Source organism: Acipenser ruthenus, chromosome 20 (genome assembly GCF_902713425.1).
Source record: "Acipenser ruthenus chromosome 20, fAciRut3.2 maternal haplotype, whole genome shotgun sequence".
Taxonomy (NCBI): Eukaryota; Metazoa; Chordata; class Actinopteri; order Acipenseriformes; family Acipenseridae; genus Acipenser; species Acipenser ruthenus.
The window spans coordinates 27,873,471-27,901,062 of record NC_081208.1 but is presented as its reverse complement, the minus strand read 5'-3'; the positions used below and the strand labels follow the sequence as shown (position 1 = coordinate 27,901,062).

Here is a 27,592-nt window from a genome sequence, read left to right as displayed (position 1 = left end):
GGAAATGCATACAATAAACATCCACATTTGCCCCCATTATGACAGACAAAGCACTTTTGAGCAACCAGAAGATATTTATACATCTCAACTTTAGAAATGATTTACTGGATTGAATTTGGAAGGCACAGTAGGAATTGGCAGAGGACACATCATGAGGTTACTGCGGGTTTAAATGTGGCTTATTGTAACACAAAATTGCCTTAAATCAACTAAATACAGCTAATTTTAATTCTGTTTTTTTTTCTAAAATGGAAAGCATTTTTGAGGCGAGTGAGGCGAGTGTGTAACAGAGGTCTTAACCACTGTGCCAGTTTTCCCAATTACTGGCAAACTGCTGAGCCTTAAACCAGTTATCACATGTAAACACTTTTTTTTTTTTTTTTTTTTTTTTTTACAAGAGCCGCGAGTTTCATAAGGACATTCTCCCACATTTACCATTGCTGTCCTGAGCTTGGCTCCTGTCTCTGTGCAGCTGTGCGATTAAGAACAGTTATTCAAACAAATTATTATTTTTTTTATTATAATAAAATGGCCAGAATTACTGTTTAGATCAAATGTGCAATGGCATTGTTGGACTGGCAAATCACTGATTAAGAATAGCACCAGATCTCATTTCAGTGAACTGCTTAACCCTGCAAAGTCAATGGCACAGTTGAGAATGATTCAACGATAATTGCATAATGGTACTATCTATTTGCAGATTTTTTTTTTCCTACTAAAAAGCACCAGTTGATAAATAATTCATTTTGCATTAAATCTAAAAACATCATAATCTCACATAAAATCCCACAATGGATGACTTTTAAAACCTCAAAAGGTGTACTCAAAAACATACAAATCTTATTAAATGTTGACAGTAAGGTTCACTCTCTATTTATAATTTTTAAACCTAAAGCAAAATTTTGTAGTACAGGCATTTAAAATGCTAATTTTCATCTTATTACTCTCAACTGACATGTTTATAGATCATTTTTATAAACTACAGTATATCAATCAATCAATATTTAGCACCTTTCATAGTGGTCCACCATCACAAAGCGCTTTCAAAGATAGTGAAATACAGGGTGTAGTACATGAAATACAAACAGTAAAAAAAACCCAATGCAAATACATTAAATACAGGCATAATAGATTAAATACAAGCTAGGATGTGAATTCTAAACAGTGTGGATGCATGTGTCATACAGAATCATACGAATAAGATGGAGTGAAAAACCTGAAATAGCAATTTAGGCAGACAACAGCTAATAACAGGCTTAAAGAGCATTGAAAGCAAGAGAGAACAAGTGGGTCTTGAGAGTTGATTTGAAGAGAGTGACTGTGGGAGCTGCACGCACTAAAGCTGGGAGAGAGTTCCAGAGTCAGGACCATGAAGCTAAAAGAGCGCTCCCTGAGTGGGGTGCACTTTTGCTTGGGTATAACAAGCAAACCAGTGTCAGAGGACCTCAGCTTGCGTGCAGGGACATAGCGGGTCAGCAGGTTGGAGAGATACTCTGGACCTGTGTGATGAAGGGCCTTGTAGGCAAGCAGGAGAATTTTGAAAGTAATCCTGAACTTTACAGGTAGCCAATGCAGCTGGGCAGGACAGGGGGTAGTGTGATCATGTTTTTTTTACATCTGGTAAGGATCCTAGCAGCAGCATTTTGAACCAGCTGCAATCGGTTTATGGCGCGTGACTGAAGACCACCATAAGAAAAGTTGCAGTAGTCAAGTCGAGAGGAGATGAATGCCTCCGAACCACCTCCGAAACATCATTGGTGGACAATAGATAACAGCAAGGGTGAGGGACATGGGAGAGGGGAATTTGATAGCAAGATGCTCAAACGAAGAAAAGGTTGGCAGAGAAAGTTGTGGCAGCAAGCACAGAGTTAGCGATAACAGCAGTGCCCCCACCTCTGCCAGTGAGGCGTGGCTTGTCAAAGAGCGAGTAGCCTTTTGGTGTGGATAGATGTAGTGTGTACTTGTCATTTACAGAGTGCCAGGTTTCTGCTAGGCAGAGATAATCAAGATTAGCATCAGTTATAAGTTCACTGAAAATCAGAGATTTGTAGCAAGCAGTACAGGGGGAGATGGAGTTATTAGTGGTATTTGAAGCAGGTACTTATCAGTGTTCATTCTAAGAGGGAAGAAAGAGTGAGCACGCTTTGTCCAGGGGATCCAGACATTTGGTGTCCGAGTTAGAATGAGGCCTCTAGTAGCCATTTGGAGAGGTATGGGAAAGGTCCTCGCTCTACCTGTCCTTGGTCTGACTGCCATAGACTGCCCTTGGATGTGTGACCCTTTGACTGGCTGGCGTTCTAAGACACTGTTTGCCAATTGATATTATCCTGTAGGCATACAGCAGTTTACTTAACACAATATTCTCATCAACCTCAGAATTCAATACAGCCCAGCACAGTTAGCAAAACTTGATTACAACTATTAAATGCAGAGATAGTTACCCCAATAACAACAATTTTAACTATCAAATTAGCTACAATCCATTTACCTGGTAATATGTTGATTCGCCCAGCAGAGTGGAGTTCAGACAACGAGCACAGACACACAGCATGTCCTCAGTTAGAAAGTCAAACTATATATTTGCAGTTAAGATGCCAATTTAAGTGCAGCAGGCTCAAAACTCACACACACGCCCACTAGTTAGAAGACAAAGGCACGCTAATCGCCGTTCACTTTACACAATATTCTAATCAACCTCACAATTCACAGCCCAGCACAGTTGACACAACTTAATTACAATTATTAAATGCAGAGATAGTTACCCCAGCAACAACGATTTTAACTATCAAATTAGCTACAATCCACTTACCTGTTAATATGTTGATTTGCCCAGCAGAGTGGAGTTCAGACAACGAGCATAGACACACACCATGTGTGTCCTCAGTTAGAAAGTCAAACTACTATATGCAGCCTTCCATCTATTCTGTAACTCTTTATACACCACATGAACACAGATTAGTAAACCAGTTATACTGTATATAGAAACGCTGCTTCTATGAGTGCAAGCAACATAAACAAGCGATGTTGTTACAGACATTTCAGATCAGTACTTCTTGGAGGCTGTATAACATTACCGTGGAGATCAAGTTTGGTGCCGGTCAAGCACAACAACACTATCACATATTCACTTTACATCAGCAGTTATGAACTCCATTTTTTTTTTGTTGTTTTTGTTTTAACTGACCTTTATGGAGGCTTAGGTTTACCAGAACGCTTCCAAACTTTGTTCTCCCTAATGGCCTCTACTCAAACAAACCTGCTACTGTACTGAAGAGATGATTGATCTCTGGGAAAATGCTAAGTCTTCAAGACACATGGTCAGATGCATACGATGAATCATAAGATTAGTTCCAAGAGAATGACAGGGCAAGCCAGTATAATAATAATAATAATAATAATAATAATAATAATAATAATAAATAATACTACAAACTTGTCAAAAAAAATTGTCTGGCTTAGTGTTATTCACCTGACCAGGTGTTTGGTTTCAGACTGGTTTTGCAGATAAACAAGCTTAAGAATGACAGCGTCTGTAAATTCTTCTTACATTTGCATTCTAATGCTACCAAGCAAGCAGATGTGTTTGTTAAAGGTATTATAGATATTCAAAGTATACTGTGCCATGTAATAACAGTTTTGAAATAAACACCATGTGGAAAAAAAGAGCAATGAATCAGGAAGAGGTACCAAATAATAATGGATAACAATATTTTAGGGATACTACAATGTCACCAGTGAAACTGCTTTAAGAGTAAGCAGCTTCAAGTTTCTATTTTTCTTATTGCGATTACTCAAATGCTGTTTTTTTTTTCCTGTGTCAAGGTGCTTTCAGCTGAGTACAATAGCTGCTCTTCAGTTCTCGTGGCCTGCCTTAGATATTTGAAATGTAGGCAAAAAAAGAAAGAGCCAGTGCCATCTAATGTTCTGCCACTTCGGACAAAGTTTCCTTATGTTTTTCTGGCAACACAGGGGTGTGCACTAGATGGCATTGTCGCTTACTAATATAAAGACACTTTGGACAATTTAGCCTACATGCATTTGTATATATATTTATGTCTGAAGTGAGACGCTCCTAAAATTATCTTTAACACATTTACTTATTAAACAATAAAACCATAAAATTAAAATAATTTGAGCAATTGCAATAAGAACTCAATGAAATGCTATGGGGCAGTAAAAATTTTATTAAAAAAAAACAATTTTATGTTTACTCTTTAATATGGACACAGTCTCGAAGAAGGACTCTAGGGTTAAAGACAACAGCAGAATGCAGTTTTTTTATTTTCACAGGGTACACATGGTTGGCATCTTGAAAACAGGTTTCCCCAACATAAGTTAAAAATGCCACACTTCCTTTAAACCAGCTATTTCAATAAAACACACAAAATTGACAATTAAAAAAATAAATAAAAGGCGAGGACAAAACCTAGCAAAAAGCTTTCAGTAACTAGTTTTATTTGACAATTAAATTTAAAACAGTATTTCTGACAATTTCCATACAGTTAACTCAAACCAGCCATCATGGTTGTAGCAGTTGTACAGCAAAGAAAACTGAAGTACAAAGCCATGCTAGACAAACACAGAAATTCTTAAAATGTATCCACAGTCAAGTTGGATTTTCTTAAGTCAATGTGAAACAGTGCAATTGATTACTTCAGGATAACAAAATCTTAATAAAAATAATAATAATAATAATAATAATAATGCTGGTAATCAGCTTTGACTGTTGAGAAATTGAGAAAGTGAACTGTGCAGACAGAAAAATGACACACCGGCAACAAGTAGCCCCTAAGAAAGTGCTGATATTATAGCCGCCACTGTCACCAACAAAATAATTTCCTTAGTACACAAAATTACAGTACAGAGTATTAAACTAATTCACAGATCATATAACTAGAGATGAATGGCCATTCAAAGTTTAAAAAAGAAAAGCTGTATGCTATATTTGTTTTTCTTTTCCCTGTCTTCTTAAAGCCTAAATTTAAGGTGCTGCCTCAACAGAACCAAAGAGCGCCAGGGTACAAACCCAGTATCCAGAAGTATAATGCAGCCTACTGAAAAAAAATATGGAAATAATGTACTTTTACAGGTTAAAGACAACTTGTTAAAAAATGAGAAATTGAGACCAGTTCAATGCAGACTGAAGTAACCAGTCCAGCTTCTGATGTTCCAGTAAAAAATAAACCTAAAAAAGGGCTTGAGCCCAGGAGTTAAATCTGCTGCTGCATCCTGGCAGCTTTGAACTTGGACATCCTCTTGCAAGGTTCCTTCTGCACCTGGAGCACAACTTCCTCTGCCTTCCTCTCAGGAATTGTGGGAAGGGCTGGAGAAACGATGGTTAGGTGTGGAATCAATGATGGCAGGGTAGGGTCCTTTTCCACCACTGTGCCTGAAAATGCCTGCAGGGAAAAAGCATAAAGGCATCTTTAGACTAATAACGTGTGTGCAGAAATATAGACTTGAACAGGTGTACATGTGCACTTTTCGTTAAAATCCAAATTGCAAAAAAACTTAAGGAGACAAGGTCCGGCAATATCAGAACCAAGTTGTTTATGTCTTACTTCAAAGACCCCCGGTAGTGGCAGAGGTTTACTGGGGGAGTTCTCCTCCTCTTGAAGAACCCCTTCACTGGTGTCGCTGTGTGTGGACTCATCATGGCTCAGGTTGCGACAGAAACCCCGCCGGTCGTCGCTGCTCTCGCTGGTGTCACTGCACATACTGTCCTCCCGGCTACGAGACTTCAGGATGGATTTGCGGGGAACCAACTCGCCGTTCACAACATCGACAAACAGCCTGAAACAAAAAATAACCACTTAAAAGCAACTTCACAGAGGGGTCTCATTATCCCAGGTCTGTCTGTCAACCAGACAGAAGATTTATTTACATAAATTGTTAATATATTTTCAGAAATGTGTGGTCTAAAAAAAATAACCACTCACATTGAACAGCAGTTTGAACCATTCCATGTTTTACTATAGACTTGACCGACCCAACCTTGTTTGTAACCTTCATGGTTTGTCTAATTAAATCCAGGTGTGACAAATTAAGCTTATAGTAAAACCTGCATAACTACTCAGAGGGAGTCTGTTTTTCCACTCTGCACTAGAATAGAATCAGTGCATGTGAGAGATTTTAAAACGTGTCTTGGGAAAAACAGGAGCAATGACAGTGTAAAGGTGGGCTTCTCCCCAGAAAGTCCTGTTATTGAGGGAGAGCCTTGCTTTGCTTCAGTGGACTCCTTTGAGAGGTAGGGATGCACAGCTGCAAGGTCCCTTATGACCGATGCCTGCCAATACCCGATCTGCAGCCAGCTGGGAAGCTGGTGATGAGGCAAACACATTGATTTCCCTTTCTGCAAAGGCAGTCGGCTCTGTTTATCTATTCACAAAACAGATCCCAAGGTTGAGCCCTACACCTGTTCAGAGTATTACTCTAATGTAACGAAATACGACTAACATTTTCAATCTCGGATCCATAACCCTGTATTTGTCTTAGAAGTGAAAATGATCCATTACAAAAGAAAAATCAGGCTTTCTAATCAAACTTTTAAAGGTTTCTAATGCAACATCAGCTTCATTTCTGTTTTGTATGTTTTGTGACCTCTAAGCATGCTAAAGAAAACAAGAATTTAGGCAAAAACAGCTGCAATTTGGAAGGCAGAGCTAGTTATCAGATTTTGGATAGACACTAATTTATGGAAAAAGAAGATATACTTTCAGCAGCGCATTGTTCTGTTTAATGTACAGTTATGAATTAATTGGCAATAAAATAAACATTAAAATGGTGATTTCTGTTTACAGCGTCAGACATGCTCTTTGCTTGTTGTTTGGATAGTTAATTGCATTCTTTATGATAAACTTTGCCGATTCAGAGCAAGTGTAGTTCATTAGTTTCACTTATTTATTTTTTTTAAATATGGAATGTGTATGTTGCTGTTGGAGAGATCTGTATTTTTTCACTGTTTATTCTTAAGGTGTTCCACAAGGATTCAAGGCAACAGTATACATTTTCTTCAACTAGCTCTGTGTCTGTCCCAGACTGTGACCCTGTAAGTGAATCGGGATTGGACAACCAGACTTGAATGTATTTCTAGTTAGACACTATACTAACCTCATGACCACTGGGTTGGTAATGTTACTGTTACCTGTAAAGGTCTGCAGGCGTTTTAATTTTTGTGAGTCCTGGAACCGAGTGTCCGTTTCCGTTGCTATTTTTCCTCTTTCTCTTGGCTTCCTCCTTCCTCTCACTGAATTTCAGAGTGGTGTTCCGCCCTGTGTTTATCCTGACCTGGGATTGACAGAAAACCACAGTTGAGATGGGTGTTGCAGGGCAGGTTATTTATACTACCTAAAAGCAGTATCAATAACCTGCAGAAACTAAATCAGCATGCAGTCCATGCACATCTACCTTCGTTTCTTTTAATTAAGTTTTGTTTCTAAATATTTCCAGTAAATTTGCAAACCACGCTGTCAAAACCCACCCTTTTTGGCTCCACTGTGTGGGTGAAGTAAATCGTTGGCACACAGCTCCCTTCATCGTCTTCATCGTCACTGTGATGTTGGCCGTTGCCGTTCACCTGGCATGTGATCAGTCTGGAGTCTTCCTGAGTAACTGGAGGCCAGCCCTCCTCTCCATGCAGGCAAGGCAAGTTCCCACTCGGATGCTCCTTCTCTTCCTCAGATGAAGAGGATGTTGTGTCGTCACCATTTGTATCTGCACTGTAAGACATTCTGACAGGGGAATTAAGATAACATCACTTACTGATCATTGCAATTAAAATAAACAGATTAGAAGGAACATGCACTAGCATGCTGTATGAAATGTACTTTGGACTCACATGCAGGTAACATGCTGGTTTCAGGTCTGTGCTGCACAAAGCAAGTAAAAAGGTAACAGTCCAGCATATACACAAACTACAGATTCCAGTAAATTTCTGTCAGCCAAATTAGAATCTTTTATATATTTCAAAACATATCAAACTAGCAGGCTGAAAAATATCACTAATAAGTATAGAAATTTATTTTGAAATACTAGTAGGTATATTGAATTCTTATAGAAAGAATACTATAAATCAACGGTCAACTGCACAAGTAGAACAACTGTGTGTGTATACAAATATTTCAATACACTTACAGGTCCAGGTAGCTCACCACATGGCCCTAGTGATTTAATCTGGATATTTTTGCATTACCGATCTTTCTGATCCAGCAACTCTTCTTGCATCTCCAACTCGTCCAGTCTGGCCCACAGCTCTTCTTCAGGCAGAATACCGCTTGTGGCTTTCAGATCGCCTTCTCCACCCTCAAAGTTTGTATCGAAAACATCTTGGTTTTTCGGTCTGGAATATGGCTTGTGGGCAGTTCTTTGTTTTCCTGAGGAGCATGCAGAGACAAGGAGATAGTCTCAGTTTACTGGTTATGCTGATTAAGTCACAAGTGCTCCCATATATATTAACTGCTGGTCCATTACTTCAACTAAGTATACCTCTGGTCAAAATATACATTTTACCTGTTCAGATTCCATAGCTGCAGTTCACCCCCCCGCCCCCTGCCGCAAGTAATAATTAACTGTTTTTAAAATTATGCTTGCATTGCCGAATGTCTCAATATGACCCATAGATGGAAACACACACACAATATTATACTAGATGCAAAACAAAATATCTGAGTCCAATTCATAGTAAACTGCCCTTATTGGAACTCAGAAATGCAATTTCCGGAGTGTTGTGCAATTACAACTATGAGACTACAAAGCTGCAGGGAAAGAAGGCTCCATACGGCTTTGGGTCCCTATGCAAATTTGAACTGTTTAAATTTCTGAGGTTACTGAGTTGGAAAGGGTTAAAACGAAAGCCAGATGGAGAGAGCTGGACAAAGATGAGCCTGGCCACCTGGGAGCAAATCTCCATACTGTTCTACACTGGGCAGCTACTGGAAAAGGTCAGCACAAAGTTTGGATAATCTGTTTGGTTTAAGACATTCACCGCCCGCTTCATCACAGGCAGGCTTTCAAAACTAATGAGGGCATCAGTAAATATTTGCTGGTGCTCTGAAAATTCCCAAGTTACTGAACATATTCCAGATACGACGTGTGAAATGCTTTAAAAATTACCTAATAACTTATTAGCACATGCGTGATGATTTTTAAAATTGACACACATAATTGAAATTACACAGGACATAAGGTAATAAATTCCAGTCAGAGTACTTTGCTTTATTTTGTTATACACTTGTGAATAAAAACAACTGTAGCCACAAATTGAAAATGTTACTGTTAATTGCATTCCTAGCTACTTAGCAATATGAAAAGTAATGAAGAGATGCTAGCAAGCATGTAACAATACCTTTGGTAAGAATTTCTTCATTCTCAACCTCTTCTGTAATGTCCACAAAGTCTCCCTTTTCCTGATTAAGAAGAATAGATTTCAGAAACCACTGGGAGAAATGTACGTGCATTGCAGGTGGTGTGTTTGTTCAGACCTCCCGTGTCAGAAATAAGCAGCAAATGGTGCCTGCTCCATAAACAACAGGAAAAACACTCAAACTACACAATTGTGTAATACAAATGCTATTATTTCTTGCAATCAAAAATAAATCTTACTGAAGCAAAATGCCCATTAGAAGCATTTCATTCTCAACAGTCTCTTGGCACATATTGTATACTGTGCAAATTAGGGGTGGCACCGATATAAGGGAAAAAACACACAATCGGCGAGCTTTTGTTTTTGTTATTTTAGCCGATAACGTACACCAGTATTCATGCTTGAATTTCTTCCAGTGCAGAATTGAATGCTTGTTCAGGCGCGCTTACTAATGGCACAAGAACACTGAGACTCATTTTTCCCAGTTCTGTGTAACGTGCAACCAAAATGCAGTAAATACGTCTCAAAATAGCAGTGTTTGGATTTTTTAAATGTATTTATTTTTTTTAATATCTGAAGACAACAATAGGATAGCGAGTTGTATGCAGAACAGACTTGATGCTACATTAAATCCAATGATGAACTGCAAGTAGAATATTATTCTGATGCTTAAAAAAATAAATAAAAATAGGTTGAATCCTGAATAACACTGACAGGTTAAGTTATTATTATTCATAGTTGAGTACATGTAGTCTATACAGTTACCAGACTAACATTCACCCTGAGTAATGCTTTATAGTTGGTTTCAGGCTGACAAAACTGTAATATTATTAAGAAAATAGTATTAACCAGGCAAATTATTGTTCAAATGCAGCATCGATGCACGGTTAGTTACAACAGTGCCTCGATGATGTCTCTGCTCTGTCTCTCTCTCTCTCTCTTTGGCAGCTTGGCATCACCTCAGGTCCTCCTCCGTAGCTCACTTGATCAAATAATTGAACGTAAACAGTTTCGCTGAAAAGCACTTTTTTAAAAAGACTACAGCAGCAATGACAACAATCTTGCTCTGTTTGTTTACCTTAATCTGCATTGGTTGCAGGTGTATTATGCAGCATTTTGAAGATGGAATTGATTTCTGTGCCGTCTTGTTTAATAACAAATTCAAGTTTGACTGAATTTTGTTACCGGATATTTTCATGACATCTTTTTATTTAAGTGAAGAATTTAAGTTGGGCAGTGTATGCTTAAAATAAGAATTTAACCAACGTTGTCGTAGTTGACATTGCGTAAGCTATTTTTTTTTCCTACTGTACAGTTATAATAAGCAATGTTTGACAGCAAGTGGCTATAAAAAATGTCACATTATATAATTTTTCTACAGAAGTGTTTTTACTAGTACAAATGCAAAGTGTTACTTTTGTGTGACTATGTTGTAAAACAAATGTATAAATTGCTGACAAGCACACAATATAAAACAACATTATTCTTTGTATTTTCTGAAGTAAATGCAACAAGTAAACAACACCTGTTCGTTTTTGTCATAAATACAACACGTAAACGATATCTGTTAATTGTTTAACATTTAATTATAAAACGGTTTAAATATAGGCCCTATGTCTTGTTCTAGTAGTTTACCTGCATTGTCTATTTATTATCATATTGGCCGATATGGGTAGATAACCATCGGTTAAGAAAATCTTATCGGTGCACCCCTAGTGCAAATACATTCTTACTTATTATCCTGTCTTTTAAAATAGGATAAGCAGAGAGTTTGTATAATTTAAGCGTCATTTTCCAAGACTTATTCAAATATAGCAAGTCAGAGAAAGGGATGCTATGTTGTCACAAGCAGGTTCTCATGAAAGGATCACTATAGGAGTTAATGTAACTTACAGAAGATAGTTTTTCGAGGTCTTCTGTGAATCCGACTCTGGCTTCAAAATTCTTCACTACTTTGTACAAGTCATCCAGTGCATTTTTTACATCTGAAACGGACAAGACAAGAAATAGTACATTACTGAGCAGAAGAAAAAAAAAAGTAGGAACTAGAGAAATTATCAGCATGTAATCCTTATGCCAGGAACAGGCTGAAAAAAAGATTAGTGGGGATCTACAGTATCTACAATTAGTTTTAGCATATTTCACTCACATACAATGACTTCTAATGGGGTCAAGGAAAAGATGATTAAAATGCCTATATTTATGTGCTACCTAAAACTGTATCAAGTGATTTGTCTATGTCTTACATTATTTTAGCAACATCTGGCGCAGAGAGATTTAGGTTAGACAAGTAATTACTGTCATGTATTTGTCCCAGAGACAGGTGTACTTACATAAAAAAAAAACTACTTTCTGGCTTCTGCTGTTATTGAAGAGAAGATTTAGTTTGAGCTATTGCATCACCCTTTAAATTGAAGGAATGTGTATGTATGTATGCATGTATGTATGTATGCAAATATTAGAGGTTGGCACGGGTACCTGTCGGGTTTTAAATTACCCGACCCGGGTCTCTTTCTACTACCCGGGTATCGATTATTAATTTGAGAATGTAAAAAATGTAGAAAACACAACAATGCAGTTGTAAGCGTGGGTCCCTGGCCGACATTACAGACATTAAAACAAGCTTTGTATTAAGCATTTTCTTAACTGACAGAATATCAAGGTTTTACAAAAAACATGAACACACAGCACCAAGTACACCTCAATAACAATAGCTACGGCAATTATTCTTCTCAGGAACTAAATAGGAAAGGAAACAACATAACACCCTGTTGGATTTATGTCAGTGATAACTGTGATCCATTAATAATAACCGTGTGGCTTCCAATGCGGAATGCTTTATCTACAATTATTGCGCAGATATAGTTTCTTACCAAAAGAGATCAAATAAGTAGCTTGTATTTAAAAATAAACAAATAAATAAAGTATTGTGAGTGGTGTACCCCAGAAAACTATAAACATTTTTATTTTTATTTTAATGGAGTATATTAACTAAGAAAAACATACGCACTCCAAAAAGTACAAAATTAAATCATTACGAGAAAAACATTACTCACACACTTACGAAACGTTGACCTATTTTGTGTTGGGTTAAATAAACATTTGTGGCGCACATTATGCAAGTGTGCTAATGTCTCTCTCATACTAATCACGTACACTACAGTACAAGTTAAACTGATGTGAAAAAGACAAACAATTTACGAACATCTATAAATGAAACTTCTAAATCAACGAATGAGTAAATTACAAACACTTACTTTAACGTAGCCTGAAGCACAAAAATAAACTCCTTTGCTTGGATGCCATGTTTTAAAATGGCAGAATATGGCCACTAGATGTCACAAAGAATCCCGCAGCATGAAGCGCATTTATTAACATTAAGAACTGCATTCAAAAGAGATGTTTTTTATTATTTCAATCTTTCCAGTACTTAAAAAGGCTACACAAGTCTACAGATCTGAAGGGTCTAAACATATACTACATAGTATTTACATATGTATCATGCACTTAAAACATTAATATTTGTTCTTTTTTTAAAATGTAAAAATTGTTACACAAAAAAGACCTGTGCCGACCTTTAAAATAAATAAATGACATTATATTATATATATATATATATATATATATATATATATGATAGATGCACACATACGTACACACACGTATACAGCATATAAAACAGATCAGATTTACTGTAAACACAACACCAATTTTATTCCTATCTCAAGCTTGAAGAAAAATAAATGGATTAAAGATTCAAGAGCTCTTAAGAAACACGTATTGGGCTTGCTATTAAAAAAGGAAATGTCTTCCTGTAATTAAAAGTCCTTTGGATATTGACAATGATGCAGTAACACTCACTGAATCATCTTTGACCACGAAATCTGATATTAATGACCCACGACTAATTTGCCAGTGCAAATTACAGTAGGCCGTAATCCCTCGTAGCCTGCTGCTTCCAATACATGTGCCATTGTGTGCTTGTGTTTTCTGTAGAAGAGGCTTTTCAACACTTAAAGCATCTGGTATATTTTAATCCAGAAGATAGACTTGAAAAATAGAAGCGCGATGAGTGCATTTAAAATAATCTTTAACTTGCCTTTAAACACACCGTAATTTACAGCTCAGGTAAGGAAGTCCTGCGTTGGTGCTAATCAATGTTTGTGAAACCACTGGTCCTGTTACATTGTGAGACGTTTGTGTTTCAGCCTGTGACAGGACAGCGTTGCGGGCCGAGGGTATCGGCAGGGACAGAGACTCAGAGGCAAGAAAACTGCAGTTTAAGCGCTGCTGCACATTTAATAAACACAAAATAAAAAGGTTGTACAAACAAAAACACTGCTCACCGAGCTAAATAAAAAGGTTTAACAAAACAAGTCACAAACACAATAAAACAGGAACAAAATAAACCACTCACGGACCACAACAAAAGGTTTAAACAAAATACAAAAAAGTTTCCAAAATAATAACAGCAACACAGCACAAACACTCACCAAAAACTCCTTCTCCAAACAAAGGATTTTTCTCTCCTTAAATGTGGCTGGAGCCTAATTATTATCAATTATTCAATTTAGTTCCAGCCACACTCTTGCATGTATATTGACAGGGATAGGAAATTAACCCAATCCCTGTCAACTACCACCAAAACAATATAATTTACAGGCAGGGCCCTGCCAGACAGCCATATAAAAATATTTTTGTAATTTAAAAATGTTAAGGGAATAAACAAGAACCTGCATTTATAGCACCTTGTCACACACAGAAGCTAAGCAAAATTGTTCCTGTAGGCTATTGTCTATTTAAAGATCCTCAAGTATTTAAAAGATACACAAGTCTATTTAGTCACAAGAGTCCACAATCTCTACTGACCCCTGGTGGCTAAAGCAATTAGAGCAGGTACTTTTGGACATTTTCAATCCTCAAAACTGCTGGCTGCATACAGGCAACATTCATATTTAGACCCCTTAACCCACAACTGTTTTTGATTTTTCAGGTGAATTTTATGTAGTCGCAACATGGCCAGAGCCCTATTTTTATATGCGTCTCAGCGACAACGTGCATGAATGTCTTAGCCAAAGGTGTTTGTTTTTAATTCATAAATGTTATTTAAGATCGGTATGTATATGATAGACAGCATTGATCTAATGTAATAAGCCAGCCATAAATAAAAGTGGAAGAAAAAGAAAAAAAGAACTTATGATGCCTTCCTCCATGCAGTTGCACACCTTGTCCCTGATATGTTTGCTTTCTGTTCCTGCTGCTGGGCTCATGATACTTATGTTTATAGGTGGTTGATAATCTCCAAAGTCTAATATGATGTATTGTATGTACATATCATGGCAAGTGTAGCAACCGTTTCTGTTCTCTTCACTAAATGAGAGGTACATCCTTTAAAATGGAAATGTACTTCATCATGGTAATGTGGTACTGTGTCCTAATAGAAACAGAGCTATTCCTACAACTACAGTAAAAGCAAAAACAGAAACAGAAACAAGATTATACATTTTTTAACCTGTTTCAAATAGGGGTCACATCGAGCTTGATCTGTGAATTCAGTGCTATTGAAAGATGTGTACCAGAGGCTGAATGCCTCCATTTAGTCACACCAAATGTTTTCAGTTGTGATCAGCTACCTTGTGCCATAATTCACAACAGTGTGTTGCTTGCTATGTACACCAACACAAAATACTGACATCAGCCTACAAACCTCGATACACAAGGATGCTAGATCAGTGGGTTCCAAACATCAGAAAATGACATTGCTATTACAGTACTTGCCTAAAATGTTATATACAAGACTAATTACTTTTAATATTTTTTGCATATAGACTAAAATCGGTATATACTGATGCCCTTTCTAAATATAGACTACGTAAGTATGAAAAAATAAGCCAAGCTATTTTGAAATTAAAGACTTATCTATTTACTGTCAAGATCTGTATTCTGAGACGGTGTCACAGATTGAAACTGAAACAAAAGCAACACAACTGGCTTTGGCTTTTATTAACATTTTGTGACACAGCACATCACCACTTTGAGTTGTAGTCAACAGAGCTAGATAGTAAAAATCAGTTGACAAAGTACATTCACTCTTAGTTTCAATGCAATTTTGCTCAAGCTCAACAATCAATTATTTTCCTTTACTTCCTTCAGTGAAAATGGACACAGCTACAGCTACATCAAAAAGATACCGTCAGTCACAGTAAAAGATTTTGCTTTTTGACTACCTGGCCTTCAGATAAATATTAAAAAAACTAAACATCCATGGATTGTTTGTTAATTAAAAGCTCCCTCAGTGGAATGCAGAGATGTTGCACAGTGAAGAGGGAGCCTAACTGGCAAGACAAAAGCAACCAGCAGCTAAGAGGTTAAGCCTGAATGCATTAACAAAGGAAAATTATAGCGTAAACAGTTCATAAAATCTCACAGCCCTGATGTCGCTCTAGATCATTAAATTTCTGCAACAATTAGACCTTTTCTCACGGCAGCAAATTGGACCCGTTGCCATGGCAAATCTGAGCCCTTAAGTCATATATCTTTGATTGTGGAAAGGTCAGACACAGACAGTCTAATAACTCAAGGAGCTGTTTGACAGATTTCATCCAAGCATGATCACATAACAGCAGAAAACTATGTTTGCAGTTGTTAAAAAGCAAGAGGGTCAGGGAAAAGGTTAAGGTTATGGAATGTTTTTGCTTCAGTAAACTGAGTCTGATAACTGAGTCTCTAACCAAGTTTACGTCTAAAAAGAATAATATTTTAGGTACGAGGTCAGATCAATAGCATTATTTTCTGAAGTAGGCACAGCAATAATAAGCAGTATATTTGTTAAAACAGAATCTATATACCTTTGACAATGTAAATGAAAGATGATACATTCCTTGACTTTTAGCAGGTGAAAAATGTAAGCCCTTGAGCACTAAAAATAATTCAATGCTGTGAAACAATATACCAAACCAAGACACGGCTAAATATCTCATATTTAATTAACAATCCAATATATATATATATAACATTTTGTCAGAAGGAATGTTGAGTACAATAAGATTTACCATTTAAAAATTAAATTATTATTTTAGAAGAATCCGGACCTCATCAAAAAGTGATCTGTTGGGTTTGTTTTGTTTTTTTGTTTAATTGTTAATTACTTGTTTTTTATTTTTGACTCTCAGATCTGTAATTTAAAAAGCAATGTACAATTTAAACAATTTCAACTTTGCCTTAGAGCAAGCTTTCCTAACAATGATAACACAGAATGATCTTTTTGGTGTTTTCAATTTGCTTGGTTGATGATTTCACTGGCAGTCTGCTAAATGTCCCACAGGTACTTCACACACCGCTGGCTCCAGCACCTCCTGCTGGGAGAGGGGGCATTGAGGGCTGCTGCTGACAGCTTCACAGGCACTTCCTTCTTCTTTACTGTGTTTGGAAGACACTTGCAAACCACACCAACCCCAGGGTGCGTCACTGCATCTGTGAACGGCTGAGATCTGGCAGGCAGCTGAAATCGCTAGCCTTTGTTTGATCAATTTGATACACATCTACAGTCCCATCAATTTTCTTAATTGAAAACAGAGTATGAGTAATAAAAATAATGTACTGCCCTCCTAATGCACTTCAACCAAAACCTCCACAAAGTACCCTCTGGTGTGGCAGCTTTACTTTCTCTATCCCATTGAGGCTGGCCTTTCTATGCGAATGAATACCAACTGGTCTTTGCTGATGCATGCTGCAGTTACTAAGAAAATGGGGACTATTCTGATCTGAATGTAAATTGAAACCAAAAAAGCTGACCTAAATATGTGCGTGTATGTATGTATGTATGTGCGTGTATGTATGTATGTATGTATGTATGTATGTATGTATATATGTATATATGTATGTTCAGAGATAAAGACTGATTTGATTCCTTAATTTCACACCAGGTACCCAGACATCAGGTGACCGCTAAAGCTTCTGCCACAGAAGTGCCGACAGGCTTAATTCATGGCTTATAAAGTGTAAACATGACTTACGTTTCTTCCTGTGCTCCACCAGGTTACTGGCCTGCTTTGCTGAGCATTTTGCAAACCAGTTGTCACCCAACAAAACCGTGACCTCATTTGTATGGACAAGCTTTCCTGGCATGAAAGCAAGAGGGCCAAATGGTACCTGTCACAAAAAATTAGATGTCACAAAACCCCTGAATAGAATTAAATTCGGATGCAAAAAGCCTTGCAATCTCCTTCAAATGGAACTCTTAGGAATGTAACAAACACCTTACAGTAAAATCCTTACTGTGATCTTGAAATAGCCAGAACAGGTAATTCATCCACAATAATGTGGATTTGACCAACAAATACTGCAAGTTTAAACCAGCAAGTTGACACATCTACACTTACAGTATGTCCACCATAAAAATACACACCCAAGTACTTTACACACTAGGAGGGAAGTGTAGGACTGTGATCACAAGATCCTGCCATCAGGTAAAGTCTCCTTAACAACCCCGAACTTACTACAATAATAATTACATGTTTTTAAAGACATAACAGGTCAGACAGCATACAACTTTAATCCCACACAATGCTATTTGTCTCTTAAAACAAAATCAAGGTATCCTACTATAAGGTATACTAGCTGACATGTCATCTGCTATAAATAAATGCCTATTCATCCTCATTCTTGTCATTCTAAACTCAAACGGGGCCACATGCTCAGAATGGCAACATCTTCAGGCCACAAGGATTCATTTAATTAAGTAAGGTATGGGCTTTAATTCCATAGAAGCACTTTTTAATGTAAAACCAAGTCACCTGGGTGCAACTGATACAGGTGAAAGTGGAAAGTTACAATATTTTAAGAAAAGAATTAAAAGCCACTACCAGTTGCATTAAGAGACTGAAGCGATACATTACAACTAGAAATGAGTGTGCACTAGGTATTCAACCCTTAAACCACCAAGATTTAAGATGTAATTATTTATTTAGTTTACTGATAATACTAAAATAACAGGAATGTGTTTCTAAGCACGCTGGACTAGACTTGATATTTCCATTCCACACACAAGAACGATGCTTGAAGTTGGCACTTACCATAATATCATACGATAGTTTGTTCGGCAAAGTACTGAGCCGTTGTTGAAGAGCTTCATAGTCGCTTTGGACTTTCTTCCTGTTAAAATATTCAGCATTGACAATTTATAACTGCACATCAAAATAAAAAATACAAAAATCACATCAATAAAATGCTTCTGTATATTTTAAGATCCAAGAACTTAATAACTCACTCAGCAGCTTTGGAGGTACAACGCAACGTGTAATCAACACGTCTTGATTGCGCATTATTTAAGCAATGTGGATAGGGTACATTTGTTCGGCTCTTATTTTGTAAAATGAACAAACAAAAACTGGAGTAACAGTACGAAAATCTGTCCCAGTTTTACCCAACGTTACGTTTCAATAATAAACCTTCAAATTATAAAACACAGCATGTGCTGTACTGCCAAATGAAATGCGTTTCTATTTTGAAACAACTGAAGTAGTTCCCTATTCGTTCCAATCATAAAAAGATATAACCACTAAAAGAAATGTTCACTATGGTCACAAGGTAAAAATTATTTCAGACCAGACCTTCATCAAGGGAGAATGAATTGTACTAGGTAATGCAACTGTCAATGAATGAACAAGCTGTTAAAATATATATTTTTTTCCTTCTAAGAAATATTAAATCAAAACTATTTTATGTATCAAGACTATGCAGAAATTCATGGCAAGTCATACCCAACCTAGAGTACAGGGAAGGCAGATTTAGATTAGTGGCAGAGCTAGGCTTTGGCATTATGGCTGTAAATCTTAGATTGTGAGTAACGTGAGGCTTAGACTCATTTAAGAGTGCGAGCAGAATTCTTTGGTGTCGTAAATTGCCTGTCTACTGTATTTAATGCTTATTTAAATTAATCTGAACAAAAAAGTTTTCAGAAATGGTCATGAAACAAGAAAGAAAAAACACAACAGTTCTGTTCAAACCTGTCATTGTCTGTTTGTGTGAAACTGTTGATCTGCTTAGAAATTAAGAAGCACAATGCAGTAATATACTGCAGCTCTAGAGTATAAAAAGCAATTAACTGGAAAAGAATGTGTTCAAAACAGACTTAATTATTTAATGGCAATGCATTCATAAAATATTTTGTATTGTGTAGATTGAATAATTGCTTAAAATAAACAGGGCAAACTGTTTTTTTTTGTACTGGGAAGATGTAATGTTAGCACAGACGCTGGGAATATGTATGCAGACTGTCATGCACTATAGCAATTATTTAGCCTCTGAAAATCAGAAACAATAACTATTCAGGCATTACTTCGTTGCAATGGCCATATGGTGTATTTTATGTTGACATTATGATTGAGTTTGTAAAAGTATAGGCCATTCCTGCTACTATATATGTATTTTTATTTAGCCAGTAAGAAAACTGGACATTCTTGCAAAGACGACATTTGATATGAAGTTAATGGTTGTGCCAGGCAACATGATCTGTAGTTTCATATCAATCATTTAAGAGAATGATTGTGGGTCCCGTTAGATTGCCGATTCTACAAACATGTCAAAACTGCAAAAAGCATACAACTTACTATATGTATACGTCTCTGCTTTTTGCTAAATATATTTTTAATGGGCACACTGCTACTGTACCACATTGGTATAAAGCTAGCTCAGTGATTCTTATACAAAAAGGAATTAAACATGTTATATGCCCAACTACATTTTTTTGGTCATTAAATCAGGTATTGTTGTCAGTAATGAAAACAGTATTGAGTGTAGTATGAAAATTGTTCATGGTGTAATTATACACGCTGCCATTGTAGCAGATAAAAACAAACACATTCATGTTAAAACTAGACAGATAACGTTAGTATATTTTCATTTACCTTTATTTTATTCCAGTTTAAAAGTTGTTAAGAGGTTTATAATGTAAAATCATTCCTTTCAGAGAAATGTGAGCAAACTTTGCACTTTCTTTAAACAAGTAGCTCGGTGTTCTTTGCATATACTGTATAGGCAATCCAACTTACTTAATAATGGAATGCTTTTTTTTGCTGTTAAGGTCAAGCCAAAACCCATTTTTTTTTGGTTTTTTTTTTGGTTTTGTTTTTTTAATAAACTACTTTATTGTAAACGATTACAGTTATTCAGTGGAGACAAGTTGTGACTTACCAGTGCTGGATTTGGTCTTGGCAGCCAGTGACTACCTGTCATTAAAACAGACAACTGCTTGTTAAATATACAGAAAAGCACATTACAGATTTTTATTTTTATATTAAACACACATATATCACATTCATCATCCTTCACTGGCCTTAATCCAGTGCAGCCTTATTATAACAAACACCATCAATAAACTCTACACTGTAGATACCAAGCCTTAACAATGCAATGTACCAATGAGGCCCTGCTTTTAACCACATAATAAGTTAGTCCACTTTTAATGGCAGTACAAATTTAAATTTGAAGCATACATTACACTTTAACTAATAGCACACTGACCACTAGGTAAGATTACACTAGTTACAAAATATTACTTCTGTAGTGTGTTACCATCTATTAAAAGAATCTTCAGTTAGTGCGCCAGTCACTTGCAGTACAACAGCGCCATCTACAGTTTGTCAAAGTGTCACATATAAAACATCAGTTAATTCTTTGGTTGTTTATGTTTTAAAAAATGACAACTTTTTGTGCAATCATAAGTCATGATAAGTATCTTGCATGTTACATTGTAGGCTACTGATGTTCATACCTCCAGCTTTATCTTGTTAGATGGTAATTTTAAAGGCCTTCTGTTCTGTGAGAATACCTTGAACAGAAAAACTAGACAAAATACCTCACTGTATTACCATTCGACCCATTGCTCCTTTAAGTTTGTTTGTGATAAAAGGAACATTGTAACAGATTTACTGACACACTTACTGAAAAATAAAATAACAAGGAAAGGGAGATCGGATATTTTTTGTTTGAGAAAGAACTGGAGCTGTGAGTAGTTGGAAGGAAGATTACCTGCAAAGAGTTCCTTGTCTGCAAAAAATGTTATATATATATATTTTTTTCCTATACATTTTGTCTGATTACTAAGGGTGTAAAATTCCCTTTCCTTTAACAGCTCAACACTGAATTTATCTTTAAAAACAGAGAGCAGTACCTGAGTTAAGCCACTAGGTTTCGCCACATGACAAGTACTGTACAATAAAAAAATAAAACACCACGTTAGAGCAGGAGTCTCCAACCCTGGTCTTGGAGAGCCCCAATCCTGCAGGTTTTATGGGTGCCTGTCACCAATGGCTTAAGATCTGGAACACATGTTATATTGGATAATTAAGCCAATAACTGGTTCAATTAAGTAACTGAGAGCTCAGCTGAAACAAAAAACAGAAGACCCTGTAGCTCTCTAGGACAAGGGTTGGAAATTTAAGTCACAATTATATTTATTTTCATAAGGGGGTGAACAGGTCTTGTTTTTATTGCCGTTTTGGTCCAATGTTTGTCTTAAATAAATACACCTCCATGAAATGTGCACCCTGGTTCAGAATCACGTTCTGGCATAACCCTTGTCTTCTTATAAAGTGGAGGTCAAAATCATTATAAATATGCAATGTTGATTTTATGACATGCAACACCATACAAAGGGAAATATCCATTCCAGTTCTCCACCCTCAACATTGAGAAGAAGTATACCAAACCAGAAAAAACAAGACCTGGGGAGTCTCCTCATGACCAATGCACTCTGCCAGCAGCTTGTCCAATAAGTTCTAGTACAGTACAGAAGTTTTCATCTTTGAGTTGCAATCCTTCTCCTGCATACATGTGTTCAATAAAATTTTCTTCAGAGCAGTAGTTTTTCTTCTTGGTGACAAAAATAGTGTGCAGAATCATGACATCCCTCATTCAATGCAAATCAGCCTTTTGAAGATAATGTAACAGTATCAAACAGTTAATACACGTAACAGCATACATTTTTATTTTACAAGAATGAAAAGGCATCTCTACAAAGTTTAAGGAATGTAGATGTCATTTTCCCAGAATAAATAAGTATAAAAACAAAAAAAGATAAATTCCTTGACGGAAATGCAGTGTCACATTAACACACTTACTCGCTTGTGGTAACAATGCTTTCGTCTGGGGGGCGGATGATGGGGAGGTTTCATTTAAGGAGCTTTTAAGGGAGCTGCCACATTTTATTTTAAACCAGTTTTACAATGGGATATACTGTACAGAGGTACAGGGGGCGGCAACATGTCATTCCACATTAACCTCTGCAATATCACAAACAAATTACCATGAAATTGTGTTTTTATTTTAGAACATTTCCAACCAACAAAGTGACCAGTCAAGCCATTTGCATTGTACAGTTAGTGTGCCAGAAACACTTGCTAATCAATCCCAGAACCGCAATCTATTTGGAAATCTTTATGTTTCAGAAACGTGGTCAGAATAAGGATGAGGTGCATTCATGGGGCAAGGGAGACGAGAGAATTGGCAATAGCAGTCTTTGTGCATCTCATATGTCAATAAGGGTTATGTGCAAGCTTTTATCTAATGGACCACACTATTCATTTTAAAAGTACAGAATAATTGATTTTTCTTTTTTTTTTTTAGCTATGGGAAGAAAGAAACATGTTATGTTCTATAAGTCTTAAACTGTAAGCTATACTGATTTTGCAACTAATTTTCTCCTAAATGTATGTTTAGGGTCAAATGATATCTGATCCAATGAAACTTAGGGAAAAGACATTAACAGAACAGACGGGTTTGAATTGAGTAAGTTGTGTTAATTATTTTACAATTTTAAATTACCCAGGCAAGTCCAAAGGAGGAGATGGGCCATCATGAGGCCATGTGACCATGGCAATGGCTTGTAACCATTTCGGCAGAATGGGAGTCAAAACTCATAAGTCTATTTTAAGATCATGAAGGTTAGAAAAATAAAATCTGACATGGCATACTTCCTCTTTTTACAAATAAATAATGTTCAACTAATTGACTGAAATAAAATTATCTAGGCCTAATTGAATTGCTGTAAGTCCTATAGACAGAGAATTTAAATTAAATTTCAGTCTTTCTAACACTCAAACAGGCCTGTATGATTATTTAACGCAATGACAGTTGTCATTGTTGTTAAGCATTGATTAAATCAGGGATTCATAAATGCAGAAACACACAGCAGACTCAGAGGGGATATGAAATTAGTATTGCGCTCCTTTGGATGAAGCCCCAGAGTGGGCTCTCCTACCAATGAGGAGGCTGCTTTGATTCCAAATAGAAAGTTCCCTGTGCCAGCTGTGTGACTGTGAATAAATCACTTTAATTAAAAGAATTATAATAAAGGTGGTGGTTATGTGAAAAATAAAAAGAAAACGGCCTTTGCATAAGGTGAGCCCTTAGAAAGCAAGCCTAAAGCAGGATTTTCCTGTTAAAAAATGGATCATCTGCATACTATACACTACAACAAGCCATTCAAATAAGAGACCCCAGATATGAGTTAATTTGCATATTGCTTGCAAGTTATTTATTTAAAAATGGGAGAGGGGGTTCAATAAAATCTCCAACAGCTTTTAAATTCTAATTGTGTTGCAAAAACTAAATAGATCTATTGCAACGATATTCTTTTGAAAAACAATTTTTACTATGAAATTTGCATTGAGTTTAAGATTGGGTTTAAAAAAAAAGGTGTGTAGACTGGTTTTACTACCAACTTTGCTAAAGTACATTATGTACAGAAGCGCTGAGTCATAATATCCTATGGATTACAATTTTTTATGCTGATAACCAAATTTGGTTTATAGAGGCTAGGAAATGTAAAACTATATTTTAGTAGATAAAACAATAACAGAAGTGTAATGGGGTACTGTGCAGTCATTCTCGAGAACATTTAGGTATACATTGCATATACAGGGGTGCTCTTATAGCTCTTACAACACTGTTAACTAGAAACAAAAGACTTCCGTTGCAGGATTGTACTTTCAAATGATTAACTATTTGAACCTTACAATCACAACACAAGACAGACATCCAGTGTTGGCACACTGTTGTTCAATTTAAATCCACCGTGTTACCACAAGAGGGCAGCACAGGCCAAACCTTGGTTAAGTTGGAAAAAAAGATTTCAGAGCGAGTCACTAAAAATACTTACTGAGGAAAGGTAACTGATAGACTGATAACTCACTACTTTAATAATTAGCTACTGTACAACGTTTTGGCTATCGCCTTCTTCACATAGCATGGTAGAAATAACTAGGTAGACTGACGTGTCATTTGAAATGTTGTATATAATTATTGAAGTAGCGAGTCTTTCAACTACCTTTCATCAAGTATTTTGTTTTCAGTTTATCAACTACTTGTGTGTGTGTGTATTTATACATCTATACACACTCAGTATGTATGCATATACATAACTTGAGCTACTGAATGGTTTTGACCCACAGTTGCAAACTGTTAATTCAGTCTGAATCTGTAAAATTTTTTCTATTATACACAACACATTTAAGCCAGTGTGCAATGTAATTCCTAATACAATCTCATACAACCCTTTTCCCAGCATTGCTTGCATTATTTTTTGTTTATTTAGCAGACGCCTTTATCCAAGGCGACTTACAGAGACTTGGGTGTGTGAACTATGCATCAGCTGCAGAGTCACTTACGATTACATCTCACCCGAAAGACGGAGCACAAGGAGGTTAAGTGACTTGCTCAGGGTCACACAATGAGTCAGTGGTTGAGCCGGGATTTGAACCGGGGACCTTCTGGTTACAAGCCTTTTCTTTAACCACTGGACCACACAGCCTCCTCCTATGCATTACATGTATAAAAGTAATATGAGTAGAACACATTTGCATAACAGCTGATGCAATGTTTATAAAAGCTAACAACTATTACCAATATGACTATAAAAGCCTTTGCCATGGATAACAATGCAGGATATAAAATCCCTTTTCCGTAATGGGACGATCATCGATCATTTTCTTACCCCTTTGTAAACTAAATACAGTACACACGGTTAATAAATCAAAACTTTTTTTTTTTTTTTTTTTTTTTAAAAACACACAGTTAGGAGGAGTTGGTCACCGGTCCAATATATTGATTATTACACAGTTGATTAAATAGGGTACAACAGAACACCCCAAAAAAAGGCTCTTCCTTAATGTTCAACATACTGCACAGGAGCAAAAATGAAGCAGCAAAAGAGATCCTTTTTGACTGCTGCTCCCTTCTGGTAAAACTGCTTCAGTCAGTCACTAGTTTTTAAAAATGAGGTTAAAAAATACTTTTGTGTGAAACAAACATGAATATATTGGACTTCATTACTTTTATAAGGAATATGTATTTTAATTAAAAAAGATATAAACAGCTTTATTGCTGTTATTTAAATTCTCAGGTCAACCTTGATATGTTGCCACGTGACTATAAGCAGAAACGGTTCAGCTTATCACTTAAGCCACTTAAACATGTTTTCATTTTTCAGGTTTTTCTTTAAGCTGGAGGTATTTACTCAATCATTAAGCTGGGGGTGACAAGGAGAGCATTCGTTCAAGGGAATGTTGTGTTGTGGTAATTCCCATGTGACATAAGGTTTGGAAGAAGGAGGGGCGGGGCAGACATCTAGCCACGCCCACAACAATGACTGTCCACTCCAAGATGATCATATCAGTGTAAAGTAGATTAATTCTGTCAATTGGGATTAGCTGCCCAATCTGTCTTTAAATCCACTCAGTCGTGGGTTGCTGTACAACATGACCCAATTGCTTGTCAAAATTGCCCCCTTTTGAGTGTTCTTATGTTCTATACTATTAAATCCACTATTGTAAGTCGCCCTGGATAAGGGCGTCTGCTAAGAAATAAATAATAATAATAATAATAATAATAATAATATTGAAGTTTAAAAACATGACTGGTGACCAACTGCTGCGAATTTACTCTCGGTTTCCCTTTCAACTGGCTGTCACGACTATTTTATGAATACATACAATTGTCAAAAGCGTTTCAAATGATCAAGCCTTCTTAAATGACACTTCTATTGCTGAAAAGTCAGAATATTTCTTGAGAAAATAAAAGTTAAATAAAACGCAGCGGATTTCTTCAGAACGGTAGTATTCTCTAAAAACACCTTTAAATTACCTCAGTTATTGTACTGTCGCTGGCGTAGTATGTAGAGACCCGTTTTGTTGAGACCCTCGCAACAACACTACCTGTCCCTGAAACTGGACACTGTCACTATACTGTTCAACACTGTCTTTTGGATTTAGATTAGTTACCACACAGGCGCTGCTTTCGTTCTTGTGCAACATTTTTGGTTAATTTACCACTAGACTGCATAGTGGAATACCTTATTTTTAATAAAACAGTAAACTGACTGGTACTTATTTATACATACTTGAAAAAAGTGACTTTAGGGGGCATAATAAATCCATGATTGTCTATCGTAAACAAGATGCAACACGTGATTGACAACGAAGTTTCTAGAACACATTACAATAAACTTGCAATTAATTACTCTTCCAAAACTCACAACGGTGCTTAACAACGTTATGTCATTATTATTATTTTGCAACAAAAAAAACGACAAAACTCGACTTGTAAAAACATGTGCATTAAACCAAGATTAAATGTGACACTGTGAACCCAAACGACCGCGTGGAAACGCAGATCTTATTAACCCATACCATGGGGATATCCGTTTTTTTACCTTTACTTGCTCGTCTCGGAGTCTAGAAACCTCTAGCGGGTGGAGGTTTTTCCTTTTGTTTCTTTCTGTCATCTTCCGACGGGATTATATACGAATGTGCGTGAGTTATCTGTTGTTTGTTTTTCAGAAAAAGGTAACTCAGGGGTTGTGAGTCCTAAAGAAATGTTTATGAATGCAATTGCAGAAATTTTTTATCCCTTCTGATCTCCTTTTATTCATCAATGGAGCAGCCGTTGTTATCCAGAACTTCGGGAGTGAAACCATTTCACATTCGCATTATTTTGTTTCGCTGTTTCCTCAAAAAGAACCACTGTAGTCTAGTTTCCCGGAGTCTCAGCACCTTCTCTCAATGTGCGCCATGTTCCTCTCTTTCACACAGTTGCTGCTACGCCTCCTACTGAACTCTGGGTAAAAAAGACTCCGGATCAAAACAAAGCATGACATCATCCAAAACATTTCGACTTTGTCACTTTAAGTTACACAGACCAGTGTTCATCACCATTGGCAATAAGCTCGTATTG

General features: G+C 36.6%; 1 protein-coding gene across 1 annotated transcript; it reads right to left on the bottom strand.

The window, feature by feature from the left end:
* Window positions 1-4,188: 4,188 nt before the first annotated feature.
* Window positions 4,189-27,486, bottom strand: LOC117425594 (unconventional prefoldin RPB5 interactor 1-like). Its single transcript, XM_034042646.3, has 11 exons — window positions 27,072-27,486; window positions 20,555-20,589; window positions 18,436-18,514; window positions 17,377-17,512; window positions 11,255-11,346; window positions 9,344-9,404; window positions 8,192-8,372; window positions 7,481-7,730; window positions 7,145-7,287; window positions 5,562-5,793; window positions 4,189-5,399 (listed from the first exon to the last, which is right to left on the bottom strand). Exons 1-11 carry the CDS (start codon window positions 27,141-27,143, stop codon window positions 5,211-5,213), a joined length of 1,470 nt encoding a protein of 489 aa, XP_033898537.1. The 5' UTR covers window positions 27,144-27,486; the 3' UTR covers window positions 4,189-5,210.
* Window positions 27,487-27,592: the final 106 nt, after the last annotated feature.

What these genes read in the sequence shown, in the direction of transcription:
- LOC117425594 (XM_034042646.3), bottom strand. Translation starts at nt 27,143, where the DNA reads ATGACAGAAAGAAACAAAAGGAAAAACCTCCACCCGCTAGAGGTTTCT. An exon ending in CAAGACCAAATCCAGCACTG is followed by an intron (nt 18,515 to 20,554) that starts GTAAGTCACAAC and finishes ATATTTTAACAG; the next exon opens with GAAGAAAGTCCAAAGCGACT. An exon ending in TTGCTGGATCAGAAAGATCG is followed by an intron (nt 7,731 to 8,191) that starts GTAATGCAAAAA and finishes TTCCCCTGTCAG; the next exon opens with AATGTCTTACAGTGCAGATA.